Source organism: Panthera uncia, assembly GCF_023721935.1.
Source record: "Panthera uncia isolate 11264 chromosome A3 unlocalized genomic scaffold, Puncia_PCG_1.0 HiC_scaffold_11, whole genome shotgun sequence".
In the NCBI taxonomy this organism is placed as follows: domain Eukaryota; kingdom Metazoa; phylum Chordata; class Mammalia; order Carnivora; family Felidae; genus Panthera; species Panthera uncia.
In genome coordinates, this window is record NW_026057578.1 from 20,618,349 (window position 1) to 20,637,315 (window position 18,967).

Here is an 18,967-nt window from a genome sequence, read left to right on the forward strand (position 1 = left end):
TCAGGCCCCGCCTTTTCTCTTAGTCACACCCCCATTTCCCGGGTAACTCACCTTCAATCGCCCTTGGCTCCGCCTCCACAGAGTTACGAAGCCCTTAGCCCAGCCGTCAGGGAAACAAACTCGGGGGTATTGACAGTGTTCAATTTCTTGACCAGGGAGCTCGCTACGTACACACTTTCAGTTTGTGAAAATTCATCAAACTGTCCACTTACGATCTGTGCACTTTCCTGTGTGTAGTCTTTTGTAATACAATATGAACTCTTTTAATAGATTCATTATTAAATAATTCAATTATTTATTATTTACTAACTCCCACAGCCCTCTCACTGAGACCTCAAAGACTGAGAAAAGGACTAATTGATTCTCAATATATACATTCTCTCTTCCTTTTAGTGGTATAACTCCCTCAAAATTTCATCTAGTATGATTTTGTGACCAAATTCTGGCCAGTGGGGGTGGGAGTGGAGGTAATGTGGCACCTGCCTTCCAGTTTAGCTCTAAAAGGATTGGGCAAGCTCTCCCCTGCCCCATTTCTCCCAGCTAGGGGTATAAAAAGGTTTAAAAGCACATCCCTTGACTGTACGCTTTCAGGTCTGGAACCCGCAACTTTGAGAGAAAAAAGCAAGTTAGTTATAAAAGATGGTAACGTTTTGGGGCACCTGGGTGGCTCAGTTGGTTGAGCGTCCAAATTCGGCTGAGGTCTAATCTCACGGTTTGTGAATTTGAGCCCCGCATGGGGCTCACTGCTGTCAGTGCAGAGCCCACTTTAGATCCTCTGTCCTCTCTCTCTCTCAAAAATAAACATTAAAAAAAATTTTTTTTAATGGTAACATTTTCAGCAAGAGATGAAACCTTAAACGTTTCTCAAAATCTCTGTGAACTCTTCTAGGCCAAAGTGAGACCCAGGCTAGTGGCAAAGTCAGATTAAGGTTGTTGCCTTCCAAAGCAAACCCATTATCTCATCTGAAAGTATCTGAAAGTATCTGAAAGTATCTCATCAGTCATTAAACTGAGAAAGCAGGAATAAGCAGAACACAGAGAACAGTAAATATAAGTGAATGTAAGTTCAAGAGCTACATTTATGGGGCGCTGGGTGGCTCAGTCTGTTAAGCGTCTGACTTCGGCTCAGGTCATGATCTCACGGTTCGTGAGTTCGAGCCCTGCGTCAGGCTCTGTGCTGACAGCTCAGAGCCTGGAGCCCGTTTCAGATTCTGTGTCTCCCTCTCTCTCTGCCCCTCCCCTGTTCATGCTCTGTCTCCGTGTCTCAAAAATAAATAAATGTTAAAAAAAATTTAAAAAAAAAAAAAGAGCTACATTTATGTATACTAACATGGGAAAAACTTCAAGATTTATTTTTAAAAGAAATAAGTGAAAGCAGCACAGTGTATAGTAAACTACCTTGAAGAAAGGGTGGGGACAAATATATATGGATTTGCTTGTATTTTCATACAGATAGACAAGAAACTAATATAAGAGTATACTTATAAAGAGAGGAGCCAAGGTGGGAGGGTCAGGTATGGGGAAAATGTTCACAGCATACTTTAAAACATTTTTAGCCATGTGAGTGTATTACTTTTTCAGGGGGAAAAAAAAGCACCGTGTATAAGTAAGGTAGACTGGATTCTTGTTTCTGGTTCTCCACTCCCATATAATAAGATTATAATCCATACCACCTGCCATGTAACTTTGTAGGGCCTCTCGCTATAAACATTGATACTGGGCTTGGCCACGTGGCTTGCTTTCAGCCAGCGCTAAACAAATGTGATCTGAGCAGAGGCTTTAAGTGTGCTTTGTGGTTTAGACTGCCCTCTTTGCACTCCTGCTGTTAGTCATAAGAAGAACATGCCCGGAGTGTGAAGAGGATGGAAAATACATGGAGCAGACCCAAACCCAAACTGCAGCCTAGAGCCAAGTCCAAGCTGACCCATCATCTACAGTTGGGCTGCCCCGTGGATCCATGAACAACAACAAAATGTTTGCTCTCCACTGAAATTCTGGGTTGCCACGCAGCATTACTGCAGGAGAAAATGGACACACTAGACTAATGCTATCCAATAGTACTTTCTGCCATGATGGAAATGTTCTACAGTCTGCAATGTCTAATGCATGAGCCACATGTGAGTAGTGCAACTGAGGAGCTGATTTTTAATTTAATTTAAATTTACATTTGCATTTAAATAGCCCCGCGTAGCTGGTGGCTACTCTGTTGTACAACACAGCACTAGACAAAATCTATGGTGGTAATTATTTGCCCGTAGAAATGACTAGAAGAAAATAGATCAGAAGCCTACTGTATTCATTTCCTAGGGTCGGCATAATAAAGTACCACTAGGAATGGCTGGAAACAGAAGAAATTTACTCTCTCGTAGTTCTGGATGCCAGAAGTCCCAAAGAAGGTGTGGACAGAGCCATGCTCTTTCTGACGGCTTTAAGGAAGAATTCGTTCCACGCCTTTATCTTATGTTTGGGTGTCGCTTGTAGTCCTTGCCTTGTACACACATCACTCCACTCTCCGCCTCCACTGTCACATGGAATTCTCCCTGTGTGTGTATCCCTTTTCCTCTTCTTGTAAGGACACCAGTCATATTGAATGAAGGGCCCATCCTGACCTTACCTTAACAATTAATCTGTACACCCTGTTTCCATCCCACCCACAGAGTGTTATTTGGAGCTGCCGGCGTAAAGCTCCTCCCCTCCCCATCCCCTTCCAGAACTTGACCCTTAACGCTGCTGGACCACCCTGCTGGGCGTTTGTGGCTAGAGGTCTCTCCCCTCCTGGCCCCTCTTCGACCCCACAACTGGCAGAGATGGTACCCGCAGCATCACTGTGGGATGAGTCATAGCCAGGCTCTTAATAAATCAATATCAAGATTTAAGCCTGCACTATAATGTTCAAAATAACATGAACAAAATAATAAAATGTGAAATCAAGACAGGATCCTTAGTGCTGATATTTTGCTTTTGCTTTGGACTCGGTATGGCTGAGCAGAGATAGCACTGCCACTGGTCCTGTGCTATCTGAATGTCACTGGTACCGATCCTGCATGCTTCCATAACAGGGAAATACGCTGACGGCTGCAACTTGGAAGGACACTTTTTAAAAAGGTGGATCGCTACCTGGATAGATGGATAGCTATAGGGTAGATAATCCAACACTGTAAAACTGTCGATTGTTCAGTCTAGGTGGCGGGCTATGCACTGTCAGTGTAGAATTCTCTCACCTTTTCTGTAAGCTCGCAAGTGTTCTTGGAAGAGGAAGAAAAATAAATAAATAAAAGCCGTGGGAAAAACACCCAAGGTTGGTTCTCTGGGGTCAAACCAGCTCCACCTCCTGAATCCCTGCACGTCCAGGCCTGGGTTTCCCACCACACCTTCACTGGCAGTGACAACTAAGCCCTCTAGCTGATCTGCCCCCTCCTTGACTGCAGCCTCTCTCTGGCCCTTGCCCTTGAGATCTTTCATCCCCACCAACAGAAAGTCGAGGATCCTTCTCAACTTCCTGACTGGTCCCTACGAGCCTATTTGGCTCCCTCCATCCATCCAAATGAATAAAGGGAACAGATCAGTCCCTGGGGCAGGACATGCCATTCAATGAAACACTTGGACAACATAGCCTCCTTCTCCTCCTTCTGTTTGAGGGGAAAACGATCAAAAGCCCACTTTTGAAATATGAAGGACCTGAAAATAAAGCACTAGAGGTAAGCAGTGATTATCAATGGGGCAGGGCGGGGGATGGCAGGGTGGGAAGAAGCAGTTAGAAATCTGGGGTATGCAGGAAAGAGATTACCCAAAATCTAACGGTGGAGAGCCTTCTTTGAGGGCCGGCAGCTTGCGCTGTCACCACTGGGGGGCGAGGTAGGACACCGCTGGGGAGCAGGCAGCGACTCCTGGGTTCCTCCGGGGACAAGTGTCTTGGTTCCCAAGCCTTGAGCCAGGTACGCCAATAACACCGTCGCAAGGCTGCCGCCAGAAGGGACCGCTTATCTGGATCCGTGCTGGGAAATGATGGGCACCCTGGGACCCGGAGGTGGATTCCGCCTCTCCTCTTCAGTTCGACCCCCTGATGAATCTGACCGGGCCTATCCGCTCCCTCGGACTCTACCCGAAGAAAATCGGAATGCTTCGTTTGAACTTCTACCCACACACTTTGGTGTTGGCGGCAGGAGTTCGGAGATGGGCCTCAGCTACCCAGGCTCCCTATTTCTTCCAGTTGCCTGAATGCGAGTCTGGAATGGATGTCCTACCCACGAGGGTGCAGGGTTTCTTCTGGGGCGCCTAGAAGGCTGGGTCTCCGGACCCTCACCCTCCGGACTCGCTGTGGGGGAGGGGGGAACCCAGGCTCCTGTAAGCTGAGCACAAAGCCCGGAGCAGGACGCAAGGGAGTGGATCTAGGCAAGTCCACGGAGGTGGCAGCCACTGTCCAGAACCTGCCAACTGTCTCCTTTGTCCTTCTAAAGACGGGAAGGATGGAGCTGGTGCAGCCTGACGCTCCCACCTTCCCATCCACTGCAGCAGCCCGGGCTTTTTCTGAAGACTGCACACCTCCCTGCGACTCAGAGTGCACCCCAGGGTCTGTGGACCCACTGAGAAGTGGCGGGTAGGGAAGGGAGGGGTGGTCAGCTTCAGGACTGAGAGACATCAGAGAGCTTAGCAAACAGGATCCTCTGCTCAGCTCTGGATCCTGAATGCGCGACAATAGTGACAAGCGGGATTAGGAGACAGCGGACATCCCAAATAGCCCGTTTAAATAGTCAGAACCCCGGGCAGCAGAGGGCAGATCTTATCCCTGTTCTGCTCCATAGCTGCAGAATCAGGATGGTGCGAGGTCACCTCTACCACAGGCATGCCCACTCAATGCTCTGCACACACGCACGCACACACACACACACACATATTCATCAAGGCTCTCACAAGACTTCCGTCCACCCCACACGCAGATCTTTATATCTCCTACACATGCGCATACAGGCCTCCACAGCCGTCGCTGAGGGCAGGGAGGATGGACATTGTTCTTAGGCAATCTCCCCGTGCTTTCTGGTGCAGAGATCACACCAAGAGAATTCGTTCCAAACTAGTCCTCTCTGACTTGGTGGCGGTGACAAAAAACCTCCCGCACGGCTACTCTCAAAGTGAGAGAGGACCCCAGGAATGGCCCAGCCTTCCTGCATTCCTGGATCCCGTATGCTAATTCTGACTGTGACCCTCGGCAACCATGCCCAGGACTGGCACCCCGCAGTTGGATCTGCACACACACAAAAAGGACTGGACCCTCTAGGTAATTAAAAAAAAAAAAAAAATCCAACAGGCTGCTCAAGGAGAGGGGAGACTGGGATCCAAATAGCTCAGGCTGTTGATTCTAAACAGCTAGATCTCTTCGCTGTGGCTGTGTAAACCTCCGCTTGGACTTGAGGGGGGATTTCTTGGGTGAGAGATGCCTGGGAGGCCGGGTTGGCCCCTGGCCCTGGGAGCCCTGGGAAATCCACAACCTGAGGCTGATTTCCTTTGTATAGTATCTTCACAGTCCACAATCAAGTGTGAATTTCTGCACGCCTTTGTTTATTGTCTTTTTTCTTTTTTTGTCCTTTCAAGATTGGAGGTTGAGAGTCTCTGGAATGCTCTCAGATGGATTCGGAACAAATCGTATCTTGGTGGCGGCAGGGCCCTGGCCACACGGAGACTGCTGCAAGCCCCACAGGCTCCTTCCCCTGCCTCCCCCCAAACACCTGGAGAGCCTCCTCTTAGTGCTTCTCACTCCCCCCAGGCTCTCCTACAGGCGCTCTTCCATCCACACCTGCTTCACCCGGTCGGGCCAGAGTCGTTCCCGGCGCTCCAACGCTTTGGGATCCCCGGGGGCGCAAAAATGCAGAACCGACAAGAAGCCCGCGCACCTTTTTGTTTCTTCTTTATTTACGGATATAATTAATGTACCGCACTCTAAATTAGAGATAGATTTTTTTTTTCTGATATACATTTCGTCTTATTCACCACGAGCACACCACACGCACAGTAGAACAGTTCCACGACCTGATAAATTGCACAAGATGAGTTTGGATTCCTGAAAACCGGCAGGCAAGCCGGCCCTGCCTTGGCTTCTCGCCTCCCCGCTTCGTGGAAGGAAATCGCCCACCCGAAACGGATTTCCCAGCCAGCCTTTCCCTCTGCAGGGTTGAAATGTCTCTGGAATGGGAAGCGCTCTTGCTGGAAATGGCTGGACGTTGCAGATTCCGAGCACTGGATGGCTGTGAAATGTCCCCCCAAGGTCAAGTTTCTGCGCCTGCGAGCTGAGCCCCTTCTCCCTCCCTTCCCACCCGCTCGGTGACAGGGACCAAAGAGTAGGGGGCCCTCCAGGAAGGACAGAAAGCCCTGCCCACAAATTCGCCCCCCGCCTCCCCAGAAACTAGGGTGTTGTGGGAAAGAAAGGACAACAGAAACGCAGACGCGATGGATTGTGGATTCCTATCCCTCCCACCCCACCCCACCCCCGTCCCCAATAATCAGAAACTAGGAACCAGAGATGTTTAAAGCTTGGCTTCCCAAGCGCGGCGGCAGGGCGCACAGGGCTGGTGGGGGTGGGTGGGGAGGGTGGGAAGGGCGCGGGAGCGCGGGACCCCTCCCGCCCTAGTCCTCCGCGTTGGTTCGGTAGGCCTCGATGAGGCCCTCAAGCGAGTGCACGAAGCCGGACACACTGCAGATGCCACCGATGACGAAGATGGCGACATCGAAGAAGACTTGGTGCCACAGCAGCTTGCGCCAGAGCAGGCGCAGGTGGAAGAGGCTGGGCAGCAGGAAGCAGAGGCCGGCGCCCGTGAGACTGCCGGTGAGGCCCATGAGCAGCGCGAAGTGCGGCACGTAGATGGCCATGAGCAGCGTGAAGACGACCAGCGCACAGCGCAGCGTCAGCCCCCACGATTTGAGGCGCCCGTCGCCGCCGTAGCAGGCCGGGAAGAAGGCGCGGCTGCCTTCCTGGAAGAGCGACTTCTCCAGCACCTCCACAGCAGCGAAGAAGGGCAGCGGGTAAGACAACAGCGCCTTGGCCACCAGGAAGATGTTGACCACGGCACGGATGGAACCGGGCAGGTTATCCGTGATGACCTCCTTGGTCTCGTCGGCCCAGGTGAGGTAGGCGACCAGCGCGAAGAGGCCCTTGAGCACGCAGGCGGCGATGTGAGTCCAGTTCATCATGCAGTGGAACTCGCTGGGCTGCTGCATGTTGCCCTCCAGCGAAGGCAGGAAGATCTGGGACGTGTAGCTGAACACGATGATGCCAATGGAGATGGGAAACTTCTTGACGTCGATGTAGAACTTGACCTTCTCCCAGGCCCAGTCGCGTGCCCGTGACAGGCAGTAGGCGATGACCAGGATGTTGATGACGAAGTGGGCCAGAGTGCACAGCAGGCTGAACTTGGACACCGCCTTGAGGTTCTTAAGGAAGGCGCAGGGCAGCAGCACGGCGGTGGCGATAATGGCCCAGGACTTCTGCGACACGGGCAGCCCCGGGAAGCTGTTGTACATGAGGTTGCCGCTGACCACCACGTACAGGATGCAAGTCATCACCAGCTCGATGATCTGCGCCACGTTCACCACGCGGCCTCCCAGCGTCGGGAAGCGCGGCGCGCAGCACGCGTTGGCGATGGCCACGTACGAGTCCCGCACTCGCACCACCTCGCCGTCCTCGTTCTCCTCGTACAGGCACGCGATGAGGATCTTGCCCGTGTAGCAGCACACCACGGCGGCGAAGATGATGAGGAACAACCCTAGGTAGCCGCCGTGCAGGATGGCGTAGGGCAGGCCCAGCACGAACATGCCCTGTGGAGCGGAAAAGGGAACCAGACGCCGGGGCTCAGCGGCAGCAGCCTCGTCAGAGGGGGCCTAGAGGCGTGGCTTAAAACTGGGGCCGCGAGGGGGCGCTACGCGGAGTGAGAACGGGGCTTCAGCCCCGGGGAAGAGAGGTTAACGGGCGGCTGCAATGGGGGTGTCCCGCGGCCTCACCTGGGGAAGCCCGGGCGTCGAGTCAGATGGAGAGGGAGGTGTTCAAGGACGGAACTGAGAGGGAAAGGTGCGCTAAGGGCCGGGAGGTGGGGAGGAGGCTGAGCGTGGGGTCAAGCCACAAGGAGGGAAAAGGTATATGGAGATATTTTGGAAGTAGATAAGAAGGGGGTGGAGGGATCAGAGCCAGAAAAGGGCGGTGAGAAAGGTAGAGAGCTGGGCCTGAGCCACTAGGAAGAGGGGGTGAGGGATTTTAGGTGCGGCTCCAATGGGGTACAGGGAAGCTAACGAGGGCCTAAGGCCGATTGGAGAAGGGAGCGTTATAACAGCAGGGGCCGGGAAAAGAGCTGGGGTAGGGCGGAAGAGGGGCTACAGGTGAGCGAAGCAGAGGGAGGCCAGAACGGAGGAAATGTGAGAGTGGCCAGAAGGCCCTAGGGGGGAGAGGCCAGAAGGGTAATGGCGGGGGGGGGGGGGGGGGGAGGAGAAGCGCGAGCAGTGACTGAGAGGCTAAATCAAGCAGGAATCAAGCTGTGGACTCAGGCGTGCGGACTGTGGAAGGAAGGTTTAGAATCCACAAAGAGAAGAAAAGCTAACGAAATCCAGGGTTTCCGAGGCCTCCAGGCCTCCCGGCTCCCACCCTGGCCTCCCTCCGGGCCTATGGAACGGGGCCTTCAAAGACGCCCCTGGAGAAGGCGGGGGTGGCAAGGAGGCGGTCGCGGTCTCCTGCCCCCGGTTCCTCACGGCCGTCTCGCAGGGCCCGGGAGCGGGAGGCGCCTCGGGCCCGACCACTTAGTGCGCAGGGCCCTGCTCAGCCCGGGTCCCCGAGCAAACCCGCCGCGGCCCTCCCGCTCCCGGGAGGCCCACGTTGTGCGCCCCAACGACCGTGCGCTCCGGGGACGCGAGGGGGACCAAGCCACAGGGCCCGGGGGCACCTAGGGCTGAGGCCTCCTCCGCTCCGCGTGCCGCGGCCTGCCCGCCTCCGCCAGTTCCGGGGGTCGTTGTGCGCATTCCAAACCCGGTCCCTGAAGAGTCCGGCGCCTCCTGGTGGGGAGTGGGGCGTTGCGAGTAGCCTGAAGGGGTGGCCGGCCTGGAGAGTAGAGGCAGTTCAGAGCATCCAGAGGCGGCTTCTCCAGGGTCACATGCGGAGAAGCTGGTCGCCTCTTTGCGGTGTAGCCGGAATTTCGGGCGAAAGGGGTGAGTCTGTGCGCAGAAGCACCGAGGTACCACGGGCCATTTGTGCTTGTGTGGGCACATAATATGTGTGCTTATGTTTGTGTACACCTGTATGTCCCCAGTAGGGCTGCACTTGAGAAAGTGGGCTGAATCCTGTTTGCACGAGTCTGCGCTTGTGTGCCTGTGAACGTTCAAATAGGTTCGTGTGTATGCTTGGTATGTCCAGGTATGTGCTTGTGTGGGGGCGTATGAAGGTGCGTTTGAGGATAACCCCGTGGTCTATATATAGTCGCATGTCGTGCGCACCTGTGCCGGGAGTTTGTTCGTGCGGGAGGGGGGATGTGAGCCTGTGTGTCGGTGCCTGTGTCACAGGAGGAGACTCCCACCTCAGCAGTCCCCCTTCTCTTTTCCTCCCCAACATGCAGCTGTGAATCCATTCCGGAGTCCCGAGAGACACCGTTCCCTCCAATCCTGATTTTCCTTCTCCCTCACCACTCCCCGATCCCCCTCCTCCCGTTTCCCTCCCTTTTGCAGGGTCTCAGGGCAAGTGCCTCGGACCAAACAGCAGCCTGGCTGTCCAGCGGCTGGCGCCACTGGAGGGAGCGCGGATCTGGGCGGGAGCCGCCGCTTGTAGGGTTGCAGATCCCCCCCGCAGGGCTGGGAGGGAAGGGGGAAGGCGACGTCCTGAGGAGGGGAGGGGGGGGTCTCTCGGCCGAGATCGCCCGGGGACTCAGCTGGGGGTACGGCCTGGTTCTCTGAGCTAAAGGAGGTGGAGGGTGGGGGCAGGCAGAGCAGGGAATCCCGCGCTCACCTGGATAGCGTTGGTCACGTTCCAGCCCGCCTCCCACGCCGTGATCTTGGGTTTGTCGTGGCCCCCGAACTCGCCACCGGCCCCCAGAGCCTGATCCTTGGAGCCCGAGGGCGGCAGGGGCGCGCCTCCGCCGCGCTGGTAATGGATGTCTCCCTCGACGGGCGGCTCGGCGCCCTCGTCCCCGCAGGGCTCGCCCTCGGTTTTCAGGATGTCCATCTGCAGGCCCTGACGGTGCTCAAAGTCGAGGTCGTCGCAGTGAGCAAAACCCACCGCCTCCTCGTCGGTGGCCGCCTGAAAACCCATCCTGGCGAACATGCCGCTCACCTTGGCCTGGGACTTGTTGGACACTGTTGTGGCCACGTTGGACAGCTTGCTGCGTAAAAGGGTGGCCATGGCTGCGGCGGGGTCCGTGGAAAGGACACAAGGGGCTGGGGGCGCGGGGGACGCGCGGCAAGGCGGCGAGGGCCAGGGGGGCGCGAGGCCGCTATCTTCGCTCGCTTTCCCCGCGGCGTCCCAGGGCGCTCTGGCTCATGACCCCTTCGGCTGGCGTTTGAGGCTCGCTCGAAGCCCACCCCGCGGGCGGGCGGCGGGGCTGGCGGAGCGGCGGCGGCGAGTGCACTGCGGAGCTGCCGCGGGGCGCGCGCTGGGCTGCGGAGGGCGGCGGCGGCGGCGGCGGCGGCGGCGGCGTCAGAGCAGCTACGCGAGGCTGGCGCGGCGCCCCCACCCGTGCGCAGCCCAATGCGCTCCCGCCCCTCGGAATCAGGCGGGGGGCGGGCGCTGGGGAAGGGGAAACACCCGGAGGCAGGGGGTGCGTGGGGAGGAGGGCAGCGAGAAGAAACAGGGTCGCGAAGGGACTCGGGAGAACTGAATGGGGGCCGGAGAGGGGCGCCCGCGGGAGGACACCGAGAGGGAGCGCACCGGGGAGGGGTCTCGGAGGGCACGGTGGGGGGGCTGGAGTGCTGCATTTCTGGGGGAGGTGCTAAGCTCGGATCCTAGCCCTTCCCACCTCGCCGCGGCAAGGAGGGAGGGGGCCGGAGCCTGCTGATTCTAGCGGTCCCGCGGCGGCGACTACCCCCTCCAGAGCCTGGGAGGCTTTCGGCCCCAGAGCTTCTGGCCAAGGACCAGTCTAGACGTCCAGAAAGGCAGCGGGGCAGTTACCTGTCTCGGGCGGCGCCGGCCGTCTGGGCGTCTATCTGTACCAATTACTCACACTGAAACCTGGCCGCAAGCCCCCTTCGGAGGCAGTCCGTCCTGGTCCAGTTTCAAGAATGCTCAGCCGGCCCTCGGTCACCGGGCTGTCTCAACCCGTCCAGGGACGCCGCGATGGAAGCGATTCTGCGGCTCGGTCGCCACCAACCGCTCTCCATCCGCTCCAACCGCCACCAACCGCTCTCACTTTCTTTTCGTTGAGGAGTCTGGAAGGAGCAGGACTTCGTGAGGGCCTTTCTCGACAGCCTCTTGGCGGGTCTGCGAATGCACACGCCGCACAGGGGCTCAGCCGGTGTCCGGCCCGGAGGGAAGAAGGGCTCGCCGCGGGCCCGGGGCGCAGAGGTGCGCGGTGCGCTCGCCGAGGCGGTGAAAACCTAGATCGTTGCTGATGAGTGGGGTGCTCGAGTCAGAGAGCGACCCCGAGACAAAGACCGATACTGTATCAGATACCGCTACGGGCTGAATCTGAAAGGACTCCGAGGGTGAGATTTGGTAACTGTGTTTATTCTGTACATGTGTGGTTTCGTGCGCATTTCAGCCTGTGCGTGCGCAGAGCTTGTGTGCTGGATTGTGTGCATAAGTGTTGCCGACTGGCTTGCCTGCGTTTCTGCCTGTGTGAGCCCTTTTGTAGTTGTGTCTCCGTGAGGGTCCACAGCTCGGTAAGGGTCCCTGCGTGTGTTCCCAGCTGGGCTCCGGCCGGGACGACTCCTGAGCAGTAAACAGCAGCTTGGCGACCTGGCTTCGGTGGAGGAGGTCTAGCGGCTGTGACTGGGGTGGGAGTGTGGGGAGGGAGAAACTGAAGGAAAGGAAAAGAAAGCGATCCCCAATCTCCCCCTCTCAAGGCTCTGTCTCTCTGAGAACCCCAGTCTCTCCCCCCCCCACTCCCCTACCCCCCCACCCCCCACCCCCGCCCCTGTAGTATTTCTAGATTAGCTCACGTCAGCGCACAAGTAGGGCGGCCTGAGGGCTTTGACCAGCCAGTTGGAGCTTCCTGGACAAGACAGGCTTCCCCCCTACTCCCTACCCCCCACTGCCAGTGCCTTCCGGTCTCCCTGAAGCTCTTCTCCAGATAGGAACCTCTGCCACATTGGACGGAGATGCTCCCTTGATCCCTCCCCAGGTACTCTCATATTCTCCCAAAAGCCTGCTTGCCAGAAGCCAAGACAGAAGCCCACCCCCTAACCTGAGCAATCCAGTCCCCTGCACTATGAGGAGAAGATACTGCCAAGAAAACCTCCCCATAGAGCCCAGCTCCAAACACAGACCCCCCAAGTCACGATATGACCTAGAACAAAGAACAGAAATCCTTCCTCCCCAAACACAGATTGTCTCTTCCAAGGAGACTTGAAATAGAACTGATCTCCCATCCCAGAGATCATCTTCCACTCCATCCCCAAAGGCTGGGGAGAGAGATCCCCTCTCCCTACAGACTCCTACAGGCAAAGATCTTCACCTCCTCATCCTTATCCCAGCTTTTCTGTTCCTGGTGAAATTCTTTAGTTCCACACAAGGTGGTCCAGGCAGAGACTAGGGGTCCCTAGTGTCTTCCTCTACCCCATACACCCCCACACCTGGGGGTGGCCATTGATGCCTTTTGACAACTATGTATCAGTTGGTCATTCCTGATTTATGGGTGGATTTATGATAGTCCAAAATGCTTATCCTCTTTTTCCTTTTCCCTTATGATGTTTGCTGCTGTAAGACCCAAGGTGGACTGGGAAGTTCTTTCATTAGTGAGAAATGGTGTCATTCATCATTCATTCATTCAGCAAACCTTCTCAGCACCCTACTGTGCATGTGACTCTCTTCCCACTGTTGTGGGAACCACCAAGACAATGCAAGCATGACCCCTGTCTAGGCTCCCGTGGCAATTCTTGGGTCGGTGGGGACACTGGAGAACATTCAGTCCAATCATCCTTTCTGCGATGCTTACACCGTCCCTAAAACATCCCAACAGAGCCTTACATTTACAGATAGGCACACTCAGGCCTGGCAGTGAGGTGTCCTGCTCAAGGTCATTCAGAGCCCAGGGTAGAGGCAGTCTAGGCCGCAGGAATCCCGATGCCCCTCCTGTGCCTTCTCTTCCATGACCTTGTCTGTCCTCCCATCTCCTCTCCCTGGTTGTTTGGTATTCGGTCACCTCACCGTCAAAAGAGATGATTTTTCGAGCAGACGTTAGTTCTTTTGGCAATAATTAGATGCCAACATTGGAGGAGGAAAGCCTCTGTATCCCTCTTTTTTTTTTTTTTTTAATGTTTATTTATTTTTGAGAGAGAAAGAGTGAGCAGGGAAGGGGCAGAGAGAGAGGGAGAGAGAGAATCCCAACCAGGCTCTGCTGCCGCAGAGCCTGACTTGGGCTCAAACTCATGAACCATGAGATCATGACCTGAGCTGAAATTAAGAGCCGGATGCTTAACCGATTGAGCCACCCAGGTGCCCCTGTATCCCTCTTTTCTTGCTATTTGCAATAAATGCCTCTTCCCAGGCCAGGGTGGCATGCTCCCAAGCAGCCTTCCTTTACTAGAAAATTCTGCTCCATCATGTATTAGCTGTGTGACATTGGACTACTCACTTAACCTCCCTTAGCTTCTACTTCCTCGACACTAAAATGTGAAAATAATAACAACTGCCTCATTCGGTTCTTGAAAGGATTCAGTGAGTCCTGTATACAAAATGCCGAGCAATGGACGCTCAGTGCCCGATGCATGGTAGAAATTACTTTATCATCCTGTTGTTGTTGCCATACCAAATAGCCAGGTCTCATTGTTTAGGAAAAAGTGAGTGTACAAGAGAAAGTCTGTGATTGGGTGTGAAAGTCAGAGTGAGTTGGCATGTGCGCTCTTCTGTCTTTGTCTCACCTCCCTGTCCTCACGCCTTCCAAGGAAAGGAATGGAGGTCAGGAGTTGGACGGAGGGCAGGGGACCTGGCAGGCAGCCCCAGGAGGCAAACCGGACAACCTGCCTAGCTGGTAATGAGCTGGGCCCGCTCTAGTGAAGCCATCAACCTTCAGATTCTTCTGATAGCTCCTCTAGGGGCACCCTCGCGAGAGGAATTTGCAGCAACGTGGCCCCCTGCGTTGAAACAACACACACATATACACATACACTCACACAACAGAGGACAAGCCAACCGACAGATGCACAAAGAAATGAGGGCCAGCACATAGCTTCAAGTACACCGGCAGATTTATACTGGGCAACGCACACAGGTCAAGGACAGGCCAGCACACAGACACAAGATTTGAACTGACACTGCCTGCCACACAAAGAAGCCAGGACAGACACCCACAGATGGATCCCCATGCACACCGGCACCCAGATAATAGACTTAGACACAACAGCAGCACAGGACAGGCATGGACGTGGAGAGTTGTGCACACACTGACAGACGCCCAGACATGGGAACACACATGCAGATTCACACTGAGACCGATAGGCACCCCCGAATGAAAGAATACCCCTATATGATTACTGAAGGGGAAAATAGGGGAGAAAGAAGGGAGGAACAGGGTGGAGGAGACACAAAAAGGAACGTGCTGGAAGAGGGAAGAGGAAGACAGAGGGAAGAGGACATTCCAGGCAGGAGCACAAAAGAGAGAGGTGCCACTGCCTCCTTTTGGCCAATGCCAGAACCCAGACCTGTGACTAAGAAAATGGCAGCTGGGAGGGCTTGTGGAGGGGGAGGAGGACCTGTCCCTGCAGCCCACCCTGGGAGTGGGGGCAGGGGCTCTCCTCTCAGGGCCACACAAGGTCCCAAAGTCTTGAGGGGCTTGGGCCACATAAGAGGGAGTGTGAGGGGACCCCAGGACCCCTGCCAAGCCCCTGATACAAGGACAGTACTCTGGATCAGTCCTGAAGCCTGGGCCCAGGGGGAAAACGTATCCCTCTCCCAACATGAGATCCGGTCTCTCTGTTTTTGATGCCTTCAGTACCCAAGGGGTTAAATGCCTGGCTGATGGAGTTGGAGGCCACTTTTGGGGGGAATAAATAGGGTTAAATAGAACTGGGCTTATCTGCCAGAGCAGGCAGCAACATGGGGGATGGGGCAGGAAGCCCTTGAATTAATGGCCTGGAAAGCCAACATCATGAGCATCATTTCGGGGCTGAATGATCACAGACAGACCCCCTCCTCCTCTTCCTTTTCCAGAGCAAGTTCTGTCTGTGAGCCTTTTCCTGCTGAAGGGACAGAAGCTGGCTCTATACATCAGGCCCCCTCCCTCAAGCTGGGGCATTGGTGAGGTATTCCTACGGCTGGAGAAAGCCACAGCTACCTTGCCCGAAACCGGAACTCAATTTCCTGATGCTGTGTCTCTGGGCACAAAGGAGGAGAGGGACCAGCAAGGCTGAGGGTTCCGAGTGGAACAAAGACCCCGATTCTTCCCCTGCTTTGGTGTGACAAATCAGGTGGGACCATGGAGGGTATCAGTGCTGCCTCTGATAGCTCAGGGTAAAAGATATTAAAATACATTAATGACTAAATATGAGTGGTTTTCCTTGCTGAATTAGCATCCCATCTCTGGGGGTATGCAGGCAGAGGCTGGATTCCTATCAGGGACAATGTCCAGGGGAGTCTTGTCTCAGGGCAAGGGAGGCTGGATTTCATAACTTTTTATTTTATTTTATTTTATTTTATTTTATTTTATTTTATTTTATTTTCGAGAGAGAGCAGGGGAAAAGGGCAGAGGGGGAGAGAGAGAGGGAGAGAGAGAGAGAGAGAGAGAGAGAGAGAGAGAGAGAGAGAATCTTAAGCAGGCTCCATGCTGTCAGCATGGAGCCCCATTGAGGCTGGATCACACAACCCTGGGATCATGACCTGAGCTGAAATCAAGAGGTGAATGCTCAACTGACTGAGCCATCCACGCGCCCCAGGATTTCATAACTTCTGGGCTTCTAGGGCCAAGCCTTCTGTGAAGGTGGCTCTGAGAAGAGTCCAGGGCCAGGGCCCATGGGGACCCAGGCCTGGCCCTCAGCAGCCTTTGAAACCAGAAGAAGCTGCCTGGAAGTGAAGGAGGAGCGCTGGACCAGACTTGATGGGTTAGATCAGTGATTTTTTGACTTTTTCTGGGAGCACAGCCTCCTGTTATGCTGGAAAACAGGGAACACAGCGACCTCACTCCCCGCTGGGTACCCAGTGCACAGTAGACACTCAATAAACGTAGGCGGGGTTGTGTTAAATTGATGTCATAAAACCATTTGCACCCATGATCTTTCAGTATAATTGGTTGAAGAAACACACATACACAATGGCCAAAATCCAGCCCTGAATTCTGGGTTCTGTAGCCCCTCTAAATGGATCTGTCTTTTATGCCCACATCACCTTCTGCAGAGTTGAAAGCTAGTCATGCAATACGCATGTAAGATGGGATCTTTGTTCAGAATGGGCTTGGGGTGCACACACAGATTCAGGGACTCCTTTCCAGACCACTCAGCACCCTTAGGAATCTGTGGGTCACTGGTTATAGCGACTGGGAGAGACAGCCACGGAGGAGGCTCTGAGTCTGGTGAGCCCTGCCTCGAGGACCCCGGGCTCCAGGAGTGCAACGGGGCTCCTGGACCCTCAAACCTTGCTTGTTCTCTCTGCCGGGTAAGGAAGGACACAGTGACAAGGTGGCCCTCTGCAGGCCAGGAAGAATCCTCAGAAACAGACCCTGCCAGATCTTGATCTGGAAGTTCCAGCCTCCGAACTGTGAGAGAATTAATGCCGAACTGTGAGAGAATTAATGCCGGTTGTGTAAGCCACCCAGCCTGCGGTGTTTTGTTACGGCACTCCAGCTGACTAAGACACTGAGTGCCTCTGCCAGCCCCTGACCAGCACTAGCTTAGCAGGCAAAGATTTTTCTAGGTCACACACACGTCACACGGACTTTCCAATTCTCTATAGCCTGCGCATGATGACTCCATGGCCTTCAGCTTAAGAGCCCAATCTGTTAAGTTTGTCTCTCTCCCAGTTGCGCTGAGAGCTGGCCCCGGGTGAGATGCCAATGTTAATATTTAACAAGTGTTTATTCTGTGCATGTATTCTTACGTGATTGCCTTACGGCGTCCCTGTGAGCTTGGATTGGTTTCGTGTCCATTGACAAATGAGGACCCTGGAGCACAGAGAGGTTCAATAACTTGCCTAAGGTCTCACTGATAGGTTGTGGTAGATCCAGGATTCAAACCCAGGTTCAGAGCTGTCCTTACAACCTTAGTGCCCTAGGTGAGCTCACCTGGAAGGACTTGGACCCTGAGCTCCAGGGAGGGGCTGCAATCCGGATCTGGCTCCCAATGACCAGATAGATCTCCATGCACTGACTGGTGTATATGTCCACTCTGGCACCTTCTTCTTCCAACTATTCAGGTGACTCCTCTGGGACAGGGAGGTGGGGAGGCACAGGGTGGGCACACAGTTGGTGCTCAGGAGAGCTTGTGGATTTCACTCAACTCTGGTCCCGGGGAGCCGCATCCTGTGTCTTGGGCTTTCCAGCCTCAAGAGTCTTGTGGCTCTTCCCCCACAGGATGGCTTAGCCCAGCAGAGTTGATAAAGGCTCCTGGGAAATCACTTGTTTCCTAACCTGCGATGTGTGAGCTCTCACCCAGAATTGGTTCTTTTTATATTATTATTCTTTAATGTGTATTTATTTTTGAGAGAGAGAGGGAGACAGAGCATGAGCAGGGGAGGGGCAGAGAGAGAGGGAGACACAGAATCTGAAGCAGGCTCCGGGCTCTGAGCTGACAGCTCATGAACTGTGGGGCTGGAACTCATGAACTGTGAGATCATAACCTAAGCCGGAGTCGGACCCTCAACTGACAGAGCCACCCAGGCGCCTCTATATTATTATTATTGTTTAAGATTTTATTTTTAAGTAATCGCTACACCCCATGTGGGGCTTGAACTCACAATCCTGAGATCAAGAGTCATATGCTCCACCCACTGAAGCAGCCAGGCACCCCTTTATGATATTATTTTATATCTAAAAAGTCTACCAGCAGATTCTAGGTCTCCTGGATGACCAGACTGCTTTAATTGTCATAGGTCTCACGACAAAAGAACAGAGGGGGGCTAAATGCTAAAGCACACAGAACCATACTCACTATGCAAGTGGCGATTTAATTTCAGCAGTACATCATCCATCACGTTAAATTAACGGTGTTATTTTGATGTGTGTGTGTGTGTAGCTTTGTATCCCACTAGCACATCGTCCTAGCTTTTCCTGTTGTATAGAGCTAAAAGGATAAAGCTTTATACTTAGCTTTATATTTGTACATATTTCGGTAAAATTGTAATAAAGATAATCCATCAATTGTTGGCAAGGGGCTGTAATTTTTTCCCCCTTTAAAAGTGGTTTGTGTATTACTCAAGTGTGAGAAGCATGCGTTTAATTCATTCTGACCAAGTAGAAAATAAGCTTCACACATTGGTGCCCCACACACAGCCCCTGCCACCTGGACGGGTCCCCATCCTCAGTTTGGCTCCCCCACTGCTGCCTTCGAGGGGAAATATGACAGCGTAATGAACAGTTGTACGACTTGCTATAAAAAGGCAATTAAGGGAACTATTGGACTGGGACAAGCCAGCGTGACCTGGTTAATAGCTCTGAGCCCAGACGGGCTGCGGGGAGGAGGGGCAGAAAGAGGGGGAGGGGTTTGCTGCTCTACAGTGGGCGCAGAGGCTGATCGTCCTGCTGCCCACTAGGTACCCAGGGCACCCAGGCCAGCCTCACGACTAGTGGGTCCAGGGACAGCCTGAGGGGAATGCTGGTTCAGAGCTCAGCTCTGGAAGTCCCCTCCTCCACTCTTGGTCGAGTGA

General features: G+C 54.2%; 1 protein-coding gene and 1 long non-coding RNA gene across 4 annotated transcripts; one reads left to right on the forward strand and one right to left on the reverse strand.

Moving 5' to 3' along the window:
• Window positions 1–5,891: 5,891 nt before the first annotated feature.
• SLC32A1 (solute carrier family 32 member 1) lies at window positions 5,892–11,215 on the reverse strand. 3 transcript variants are annotated; one of them, XM_049650804.1, is made up of 4 exons: window positions 11,129–11,215; window positions 10,295–10,618; window positions 9,971–10,195; window positions 5,892–7,806 (listed from the first exon to the last, which is right to left on the reverse strand). In XM_049650804.1, the coding sequence occupies exons 2-4, from the start codon at window positions 10,361–10,363 to the stop codon at window positions 6,619–6,621; spliced, it is 1,482 nt and encodes a 493-aa protein (XP_049506761.1). In that variant the 5' UTR covers window positions 10,364–10,618; window positions 11,129–11,215; the 3' UTR covers window positions 5,892–6,618. The 3 variants fall into 3 exon arrangements, with proteins under 3 accessions (XP_049506761.1, XP_049506760.1, XP_049506759.1); XM_049650803.1 differs by having other exon boundaries at window positions 9,971–10,204; XM_049650802.1 differs by having other exon boundaries at window positions 9,971–10,618.
• A 65-nt stretch (window positions 11,216–11,280) lies between these two features.
• LOC125936614 (uncharacterized) lies at window positions 11,281–15,657 on the forward strand. The gene is made up of 2 exons (XR_007462077.1): window positions 11,281–11,661; window positions 15,326–15,657. It is a non-coding gene; the product is annotated as an uncharacterized LOC125936614 (long non-coding RNA).
• The last annotated feature ends 3,310 nt before the right edge of the window (window positions 15,658–18,967 follow it).